General features: G+C 33.3%; 2 protein-coding genes and 1 non-coding gene across 4 annotated transcripts; 1 reads left to right on the top strand and 2 right to left on the bottom strand.

Annotated features, from left to right (window-relative positions):
- Window positions 1–939: 939 nt before the first annotated feature.
- Window positions 940–1,013, bottom strand: TRNAR-ACG. The gene has a single exon. It is a non-coding gene; the product is annotated as a tRNA-Arg (tRNA).
- An 835-nt stretch (window positions 1,014–1,848) lies between these two features.
- LOC109005723 (annexin-like protein RJ4) lies at window positions 1,849–4,980 on the top strand. 2 transcript variants are annotated; one of them, XM_018984767.2, is made up of 6 exons: window positions 1,849–1,992; window positions 3,405–3,550; window positions 3,642–3,860; window positions 3,986–4,198; window positions 4,310–4,402; window positions 4,490–4,980. In XM_018984767.2, exons 1-6 carry the CDS (start codon window positions 1,917–1,919, stop codon window positions 4,691–4,693), a joined length of 951 nt encoding a protein of 316 aa, XP_018840312.2. In that variant the 5' UTR covers window positions 1,849–1,916; the 3' UTR covers window positions 4,694–4,980. The 2 variants fall into 2 exon arrangements, with proteins under 2 accessions (XP_018840312.2, XP_018840313.2); XM_018984768.2 differs by lacking the exon at window positions 1,849–1,992 and adding an exon at window positions 2,829–3,003.
- A 216-nt stretch (window positions 4,981–5,196) lies between these two features.
- On the bottom strand, window positions 5,197–7,724 carry LOC109005725 (annexin D4-like). Its single transcript, XM_018984769.2, has 6 exons — window positions 7,644–7,724; window positions 7,193–7,365; window positions 6,402–6,623; window positions 5,972–6,196; window positions 5,781–5,852; window positions 5,197–5,692 (listed from the first exon to the last, which is right to left on the bottom strand). The coding sequence occupies exons 1-6, from the start codon at window positions 7,687–7,689 to the stop codon at window positions 5,483–5,485; spliced, it is 948 nt and encodes a 315-aa protein (XP_018840314.2). The 5' UTR covers window positions 7,690–7,724; the 3' UTR covers window positions 5,197–5,482.
- Window positions 7,725–10,340: the final 2,616 nt, after the last annotated feature.

The raw sequence follows: 10,340 nt of genomic DNA, 5'->3' as shown, positions 1-10,340 counted from the left end.
AAACTCACTTAGTACTTAGTTCTCTAGGTTTTTTTTAGTTTTTCAATAATTTTTTCATACTTCACCTATTTTTTGTCATTAATAAAATCTCACATTTTTATTTTGTTTTCACATCTCATGAGAGGCAATAAAATATCTTAGTCTCTTTTTATAAGCTATTTGGTAAATTTAAACCTCATTTTTCCTATTTATTTACACTTTTTCTTTCAAGTCTTCCATTGTCTAGTTTTTTTGGATTAGTTTTGTTAATAAATACATATATACTACTATCGAGTTAACAATTAGGAGTGAAGACAACAAATTTCACTTAACTATTTCTATCTATATTATAGAGACTTTACAATATTCAATTTTAGATTCAACAAAAAAGTTTGTCTTTGTTTACTTAATTTTTATCATTTGCTTCAGAAAAATCTTACATGGCTATTCTTATCTTAATTTTTATCGTTCATTTGAGTCCGATACAGTTCAAGTGAGAAGTTTAGATGTGTGGTTTTAATAATTTAGTTTATTCCTAGATAACAACTTTATATGATTAATATTAAATGGCAGCGACACACTTTACGACCTTAAATGTCAGTTACTGTTCACCCATACATACGGCACACTTTACTAATTGCTCCCGCAAGCACCAAATCCTAGTTTTGCCTCTACACATTTTACGATTGTAAATATAATTTCTCATTAAATAACGAAAAAGTAATGTTAGATACAATCTTAGAGTGTTACGTGAATAAATGATTTTTTTAATAGTGAATTTTACTTCTTTTTAAAATGAGTGCAAGACTTATACATCCAATAACTATATCTAGCATTATTTTAGAAACATTACTAGTTTAGTATTCTTTATTATTTGGGTTTCATCGTTTATGAATTCATAAGGTGGAAGAAACATGAAAAAAGGCATTAATGAAAAACAAATAAAAAAACATGATGGAACGGCTCCACTGGGGATCGAACCCAGAATCTCTGGTTCCGTAGACCAGCACCTTATCCATTGGGCCATGGAGTCCTTCTTGCTATTGGCGTACAGAATATGATATACAATCAATTCAATCTATTCAGTGCAAAAGTTGATTATTTAACACTCTTAAAACCGATAATGGGAAAAGTTTTTAGAGTAATTCTATATACAATCGTGAAGTATGTAATCATTGCATAATTGCTTTGAAAAAGAATAGGATTTACTATTAAAAAATTAATTTTTTTCATGTGAGTCTTATGTTTTATTTATTTTTTTCAAAACGATAATATAACAGTTGCATAATTCACGATTGTAAATATTTTTTTCTCAAATTTTTAACGCAATCAACACAAATCTTTTCCCCATGCATGAAGACAGACGTACATCTAATTAACCACTATTTATTTATTTAATTTCGTTTCCTTAAAATCTAAGTAAAATGGAGAGAATTGAATAGATGAGATTAATTCAAAGAGTCGTGCTATACAGAAGCACCACACTTTACATACCATTTAAAAATATGTGATTTTATTCTTTTACCATCATATTTGATATTTTATTTCAATATCAAATATGCGGGTAAAAAGATAAAATCATTTATTTTTAAGTGGTGTGCATGAACATAAGACTTATGTTTAGAATTTTTCTAATTCAAATGGAGTGAAGAATTTTTTGAAACCTCGATTTAGGCGTTACTCAAGAAAATACTCATGATTGGTGTGAAGGAAAAGACCTGCATGCATGTGAAGAGATGCTGAGTGTTGTCTTTTATCAGATGTAAGTAACGTCCAAATTAACGTGATAAGCGTGAGTTTGGCGTTAATTCTGATGCTAGAGCATAGTATTATAAATAGGACAGCCATTGGCAAGGTATTCTTCACATTCATCATCATCTCTAGCTATATACTGATAGTCGAAGAGAAACTCAAAAAAGCTTCGATATCTATCATCAATGGCCGCCAGCCTCGTTGCTCCTGACACCCATTCTCCTATGGAAGATGCTGAAGCTCTCCGAAAGGCTTTCAAAGGTAATATTCTTAATCAACACATGATCATACATGCTAGCTAGTGTACTTATGCATGTCGTAGCTAGGGGCAATATATAATCTAAACATATTTAATTTTTTGAAGTGTTTGACGGGCCATTAAAACATGAAAAAAAATAAAAAAAAAAAGAAAAAGAAAAAGAAATTGAAAGTGTCCATAAACCAAATATAGTTGAACAACCTACATCCACCCATCTTTAATTAGTTCGTCATCATGTTCCTAATTCAGAGATAATGTAAGAAATTAAAGAAAGGGCGCCACGTACTTATGCCGTAGCGCCCTATCATTTAGAGATCACTATATATAGCTAGCTAGGATTCATGTTTTTAATTTTAATTATCAAGCTTTAGTAGCATTTTAGAGAATATAATGAAAATTTGGAAACTTCCTAATTAAATGAGAATATTGTAGAGGAAATTTCCTTGTAGTTTCCTTAGAAAAGAACCTATATTTTCAAACTATTAACATATATATATATATACTGCACGCATCATCATCATAATTAATTTATAATTCGGAGTGAATGGAAAATTAATTGTAGCATAGGATAATTAATAGTAATGCTAATTAATTAATTGACTGGATGGAAAATTAATTAATTACGGTTTCAGTACAGATCAGATTCATAATTTGATCCATCATGTATGATCAAAATTAATATCCCAATATATATCAGAAATTAAATGTCATGCTTGATCACCTAACATATTAATTATATATATATATTATATATAAGAACCAATAAACCAACTAATTAAAAGCGTATTAATTAAGTTCCATATTTGTATTAATGGATCTGTGGCTGTACGTGTGGGAAATTAAAACATACGAACTTAAAGCAATATATATTATAAGCTCCTTCACATGAGCTAGCAGTCTATATATACTCCGTCGAGAGAGATTGGAGAGCTAATTAACAATGGCGACCATCATTGTTTCCCAAAACGCTTCTGTCCACGAGGACGCACAAGCTCTCCAGAAGACTTTTCAAGGTTAATTAATATTAACTTGTTCGTTCTTTGATTTTTCCAATTTTTTGAAATATTTTTTTTGGTGACTGAGGTCAGTAGTAGTAATCGGTCTAACTTCCCGGCCATCTTTTGATCAAGTCATATGCAATATGTACGCGCGTGTTGATATGTGAATGCTCAACATATCAAAAAGCATTCATATAATTTGTGGTTGGATTTCGTGGGCTTCCTTTTTAAATTCATATAATTTTCCTCATTTTACATCATAATTCTCGTTCCCTGCTGAGGACTGAAGAAAATAACATTAATGATGCCACTTTTATGTATGTTCAAAAGAAAAACCATGATTTGTGAGAAATGGTAATTGTTCTAATCTGCATTTTTGCCCTTTTTCTCGATCTTCAAACGTGATAACTTGTTAGGATGGGGAACTGACGAGAAGGCAATAATCTCAATACTCGGACATAGAAATGCTGTTCAAAGGCAGCAAATAAGGCAAGCTTATGAGGAGCTTTATCAAGAAGATCTCGTCAAGCGCCTTGAATCTGAACTCTCGGGCGATTTTGAGGTTAGTCGATCGATTATCATAATTACATGATTTATCCCGTAATCATAAACAAATTGATCAATCTTTTTGGAAAAATATGCATGATATATAGAAAGCGGTGTACCGGTGGATATTGGATCCAGCAGATAGAGATGCTGTTTTGGCAAATGTAGCCATCAAGAAAGCTGAGACTGATTTCCATGTTATCATCGAAATTTCATGCATCCTATCGCCTGAAGACCTCTTGGCTGTGAGACGAGCCTACCATTATCGCTACAAGCGTTCCTTGGAAGAAGATGTGGCTGCTCATACCTCTGGTGATTTGCGCAAGGCATGTATATTTTTTCATTTATTTGTTGTTAGTATATTCTATATGAATTAATTAGATCCCCTCAATTTCTTATCCGAACTTGAGGTGATAGAGCAATTAATTAGGGGTTTTGGTGACAATTACAGCTCTTGGTAGCCCTAGTGACTGCTTATCGGTATGCTGGCCATGAGATCAATGAAAGAGTAGCAAAATCTGAAGCTGATATTCTTAACGATGCTATCAAAGACAAAGCATTTAATCATGAAGAAGTTATCAGGATTCTTAGTACAAGAAGCAAGGCGCAGCTCATCGCCTCTTTCAACCGCTACAGAGATGAGCATGGCATTTCCATCACTAAGGTACGTATCAACATTCTCTGGGCTCTTTTAAAAAATATATTAATTAACAAAAATAACACAAGTATTTAATAGTATAAAGAACTGATGATCTGAACATGCCTTTTTCCCCAGAATTTGCTGGTTGATTCCGATGAGGGGACGTTACAAAAGGCATTGCATGCTGCAATTCGGTGCATCAACGACCCAAGGAAGTATTTTGAAAAGGTAACATTTTATAGAACAGAGATTAATTTTGAGTAATAAAATAAGTTCCAATTAATGACCAGGAGCATTTTCTTGGGTATACTGCAGACAGTACGCAATGCAATAAAAGAAAATGGGACTGATGAGGATGCACTGACTCGTGTGATTGTAACGAGGGCAGAGAGGGACCTGAAGGACATCAAGGAGCTTTACTACCAGAGGAACAGTGTTTCCCTTGATCATGCAGTGGCCAAAGAAACTTCAGGAGATTACAAGGCCTTCCTCCTTACTTTGCTTGGGAAGGAAGATTAAGATGGATGCAAGCTTTCCTATGAGTCTTAAGAATAAATTTGGTTAATTGTGGCGTTCTAAGTTGGACTTTGTTGCTGGGTGTCTTTATTTTTCATGGTCTTACCTTGAATTTCTATGGAGTATGAATTTTGAGTGTTTTGGTGAGTGTTTTGTTAAGGAGTTTGTTGTCAAGGACATTAGTTTAAGGGTGCAGTAAATGGGAATTAAGTCTCTGATCTAAGGCATCAATTGAGAAATTGTACCAATTGCAACCCAGAAAACATACAATGTTGAATGTTCTTGGTCCACCCCTTCCCTCCCTAATCAATGTGTTAGATACTAATATGTTTATGATCTCAAACAGCGACATGAAACTTATAATTATATGGGAATTATTATCCATCACACCTGTTTGTAATCTGAAAATCAGTCACAAATCATTTGGGAATTATAGTTGGGAATGAAAATATGAGAATACCATGGGAATCATACTTGTGGCACGAAAGGGTAGTAGATGAATAAGATATTTGAAAATTTATGCCAGCTTGCTTATTGTATCAAAATGGAAACAGACTAAACACAAAATAAAAGTTCCATATGGATGGCTGACCACATTTGATTTATGTAAAACTCATACAAGCACAAGAACACATGCCAGCAAGATTTTGATTTTCTTTAAGGATATATAGTTGTGATGTAATCATGATATTCCTCGTTATAAGTGAGGATTATTAATAAAATCTCGGGATTAAAAAAAGAGAACTAACTCAATTATTATGAATCATATTCCATTAACTCCCATATTTCCAATTAGCCACCTCTTGCAATTAAAGTGAGCAAGAAATCCTTGTAGTTCCCATTCGCTGTATCTTCAATTTTCTTGGACAGAGAAACCCCATATAGTGTATTGTACTCCTCTTTGATCTCCTTCATATCTGTGTCGGCTCGGGTTACTATTACTCGAGTCAATGCTTTTTTGGTATTCTTGTCCAGATCCCTTTTCAGTGCAGTGTTCAAGACCTTCAGGAAAAAATGTTACAAAAATAAAAAAATTAAGTAACTTTGCATTTTGCATATCCTTGCAATCTGGATGTGGCTTCCATATTACCTGGCTGAAATATTTTTGAGGCGTGCATATGCATTGCACCGTCTCTTTTAACCGCAAATCAGCATCGAGATCCTGAACAAAAATTATGGATGAAAATTTTGGAGTGATTTAAACACTGACCCTTCAATTATTGACAATAGAGTTATTAATAGTGCATATTCCTTCAATATTGGTGCTTCTGTAACTCATACCTCATCAATGTTCTTGCCAGAAATCTCCTTGTAGTGCTTATATATTGCTTGGAGGTGGGGCTTGCTCCTTGTTGTCAGCACCCTTATTACTTCCTCATCGTCAATGGGCTTCCTCTTATTGGCATCTTTTATGGCATTAAAAAGAGTTTTAGCCTCAGATTTTGCGGCATCGTCGTTAACCTTTGATCCTTCATACCTATAGGCACTAACAAGTGCAACCAAGAGCTGTTCAAAGCATAGAAGAAAATAGTCATTTCACTTCCAGAGAGAAATAGATACGACATTAAATATATATGTGGGGTCCACGTGATGTTCCTATTTCTCTCTAAAATCAGACCATTCAATTCCATCAGACAATTAGATCAGCTAGTCTTGATATGCTTTCACCTAAACCCATACATAGGATTATTACACTAATGCTACCAATTACCTTACGTTCACTGCCATTGATGTGGTGGGCAACATCTTCCTCTAATGAATGGTCAAAGAGAGAATGGTAGGCCCTCCTTGCTCCCAAAAGCTCTTCAGCTGATCTGGTGCATGCGATCTCTATGAGAATGCCATGCGACTGCGGACCCTTCTTGATCAAGGCCTCCTTTGCCAACCTAGCATCCCTTTCCCATGGATGCATTGTCCAAAGCACCACAGCATTCTGATCAACATTCAAAAGACATGTTATCTCAATAGTTCCCACGTTCCAAGTTATTATTATTATTTTTTAGAGAAAATATATTTACAAATTGTGCAACTGCCGTGTAATCGTTTTGAAAAAATTTAATAAAACATGAGACCCATATGAAAAAAAATAATTTTTTAATAGTAAACCGTACTATTTTTCAATGTGATTATGCAACGTTTCCACACTTCACAGTTGTATATAGAATTACTCAATTAAAAAAATCTGATTTTTTTTCCCAATTGATTACACCTAATTGTATAATCAGGGATAGTGTTAGAATTAAAATTTTTGAGGACCAAGCCATACCAAATTCTTTTAAGGAGCCACCATTAATAAAACAATTTTTAAAAAAAGCTTTTGAAATGTTGCAAATTGTTAACGGTAAAATTACTAAAAAGCCCTTGAAACTTTTTTCCCTTCAAATTTGAAAATACTAGTTAAGATTTTATTTTCTTTTTTTGAACAAAATAATATAATCTTATACTGTTAACTATAGTACTAATGCGATAAACTAGAGAAAAGAGTTTATAAAATGAAATCACCTTAAAACGCATGAATTCATGCTTAAGAAGCCTGACATGGTGATCATCCCACCGCTCGAAGTTACGTTCGTCCTCTACGAAGAAGTGCGGACTTCCTTTCCGAAAGGATTTCCTTTCTTCGGGATGCCATTTTCCCAATATCGATACTAATGCCTGCTCGTGGATTCCATGCCCTGCATAGGTATACCAACTGTTAGGATAATAGATAGCTTTTAATTTCCACACTTCAGAAGAAGGAGAAAATGGATTCCATTTTCCCTTGCACAGAAGAAAGTGAAGAAAGACTGATACAAATCCTAGGAATTAGAACGAAAACATAAAAAAAGGATTAAAAATAAAAAAAGAAAAAGAAAAGAAGAGCTAACGTGAATTAAAATGGAATGGCTTTAAACCAAAAGAAAGTTGAAATGCAAGTAATATGAGGAAAAAAGGAGGAAAACGAAAGTAGTACCAGAGAAGGCCTCGGTGAGAGCTTCCAATTCATTAGGGAGAGCCATCGATCCTTTTGTGTCGAAGTTTAGGCAATGGAGGATGGAGATCTTCTCGGCCAAGAGTTGTAATTTATATAGACCCCACAATGTCAATTATGTCATTTAATAATTATAAGGGCATTTTGGGTGTATCACATATTACCAATATGATAATAATAGGGGTTGGTAAAAACCGAAATAAAACGGAATTAAGAGTTTAATGACATGTAGCTCCTGACCGACCACTTTAACGTATTATCGTTTATTACTTCAGTTTTATATAATCAAGTACCATGCTGTTTTATTCTTGCAATGATGCTCGTCGTACATTCTGGTGTATTTCTTAGAATACCCCAGCACTTGTTACAATTCATACTTCTCACCAAACAATAATATCCGAATATATATTATATTCAAAACCCAAAGAAAAAAAAAAAAATCGAAGTGTGTAGCACATGCCATATATATAAGGCGGATAATTAATATAGGTAGGTTCAAATATTAATGAAGAGTCTCCAATGATATTCTGTGTGATATCTCAAATGATAATGATAATAGTAGGTGGTGAATGAAATCGCACATTGCTTAAGAATGAAAAGTTATTGCTCTTTATAAGGTTCCAATGTGCCTCTAATTATATCATTAACTAGTCATTTTGGAATATAGGTCATGTGGTTTGAGTCTTTCATTGAGGCATTACAAATGGTATCAAAGCTTATCCCAACTAGAAATGTGCAATTTTAACCGTGCCACCTATAATGGATAGGCATGACGAGGACGTCTGAAATTTAAAAAAGGGAGATTGTGATACTCTATATGATAAGAATAAGAATAGATGGTGAATGTGATCTCATATTATTTGGGCATGAAAAGTTTTCACTCTTTATAAAATTCTAATGGAGCTCTAATTGTATCATTGATTAATTTTTTTAGAGTATAAATCATGTGATTTGAGTCTTCCATTAAAGCATTACATTCTGATTACAAAATATATCTAACATGAGATGATATATATATATATATATATATATATATTAATGATCTTAATTATATGGGTTGTGGATAGAACATGATCATCATCATCATCATCCCCAATTATTGCAATCCTTATTCTGCTTTGTAAGTATCATGCATGTGTATCACATGTATATACATATAATAGATAGATGATCATATATATTATCTTGTACGTACGTCCAATTAATAATCCAATATTTCGTTAGGTGGCAGCTGGCCGGAAAACAATATATCGTAGGGCCAGCAGCTTCGACATGGTTTGGTGGCAATAATAATGCAATATATTGTTCGATCTTTAGTCCTTGGACACTGCGTGAGCACTAGTACCGCAATTGGCTCTCTCTCTACGCGAGGCAAGCTTCAATAGGGACATGTTGGGCTGGATATCGACTTGATTTCGAAAATTATGGCTTGCATATATTTAGAGGTAATTTGTGCTAGCTGTCTGATCATGAGATGATGGGATGGATCATATACAATAACTTTCGTTACAGATCATCGTACGTACAATATTAATTAAGAGTATATATACATCATGAGCTTATGGCCTCAACCCTCAAGCTGCGCGCTATATATCTTTCTCATCTTGATAACTTCAAAGATTATATATGCATGGACTATATATATATATCTGAGGACATGTTTGGATTGAGATAGTCGCGTCGATCGATCATGTTTGTCTTGTCTTAGTTGACGTATTATTATAATTTTATCTATATATATATGATTTAATCGATTCCTTTATATATAACTTGAGTGTGTGCGTGATATGTCAACGACTGTCGTATAATTAGTTATCGAAAATCAAATTTAATGTTACATATAATATACAACTTATGATCTCTCTTGGACATATATAACGTACGTACGATAGATTCTGAGCGATGAGGTTGTAGATTTTATGATTATAAAGAGATCAGATCAGATCATCACAGTACTAACGTTAAAAAAACCCGACAGTATATTTTTCCTTTAAATTTGTACGTGGGGATCATCATCACATGCAAGGAGAAAAAGACAATATATCCTTGTGGGCTCTGTAACCGGCTGTCTGCTTTTGTTGTTGAGATGTATGGCCATGATCATGTTCATGAATTATCACATCATGAAGTCCTTACAGGAAGATGATCCATATATATATAGGTGCAGCCCCATGTCTTGATCATCATCTCCTTTATTATTATATGTCCTACCATGTCGACTATGATTGTCAATTGACATCAATTGTTTTTGCATCGTTTTTTTTTTTAATTATATTAAAACGATCATGAATGTAACGCTGCTACATATTAAAACGTTCATGAATGTAACGTTGAATATTTAATTCATTGAAACTGATACGTTTATGTACATAAGAGGTTACATTTTATTAGAAGTTATGACCAGTTTATAAAGACCATATATCTGATCAATATTGGGTGACAAATTTAGCCTCTTAAGTATGAAAAAAATTAAATAAATGTAAATCTCAGGAGTTAATCGCAAAAGGAAAGAAAAAAAAAATTATTATGAAGTAAATAAATTGTTCATGACATGAGACGAGTGAGAAATACAAAATAAGCATGGGAGTTCATAGAAATAGCAAGAACGTGAAGATGAAAATCATAAATTGGAAAAAGAAGAGGGACTTGTTATTTACATCCCCCATACTTTTAGAATAT

Source organism: Juglans regia, chromosome 14 (assembly GCF_001411555.2).
Source record: "Juglans regia cultivar Chandler chromosome 14, Walnut 2.0, whole genome shotgun sequence".
NCBI lineage: Eukaryota > Viridiplantae > Streptophyta > Magnoliopsida > Fagales > Juglandaceae > Juglans > Juglans regia.
Note: the sequence above shows the minus strand (reverse complement) of the source record. Positions and strands in the feature narration are given on the sequence as shown.

Excerpts from the sequence above, each read along its gene's own strand:
- LOC109005723 (XM_018984767.2), top strand. The coding sequence starts at position 1,917 with ATGGCCGCCAGCCTCGTTGCTCCTGACACCCATTCTCCTATGGAAGAT. Across the intron at positions 3,861-3,985 it reads CCTCTGGTGATTTGCGCAAG|CTCTTGGTAGCCCTAGTGAC; the intron begins GCATGTATATTT and ends TGACAATTACAG. Across the intron at positions 4,199-4,309 it reads ATGGCATTTCCATCACTAAG|AATTTGCTGGTTGATTCCGA; the intron begins GTACGTATCAAC and ends CTTTTTCCCCAG.
- LOC109005725 (XM_018984769.2), bottom strand. The coding sequence starts at position 7,689 with ATGGCTCTCCCTAATGAATTGGAAGCTCTCACCGAGGCCTTCTCTG. Across the intron at positions 6,197-6,401 it reads TCAATGGCAGTGAACGTAAG|CTCTTGGTTGCACTTGTTAG; the intron begins GTAATTGGTAGC and ends TGCTTTGAACAG. Across the intron at positions 5,693-5,780 it reads CTCAAAAATATTTCAGCCAG|GTCTTGAACACTGCACTGAA; the intron begins GTAATATGGAAG and ends TTTTTCCTGAAG.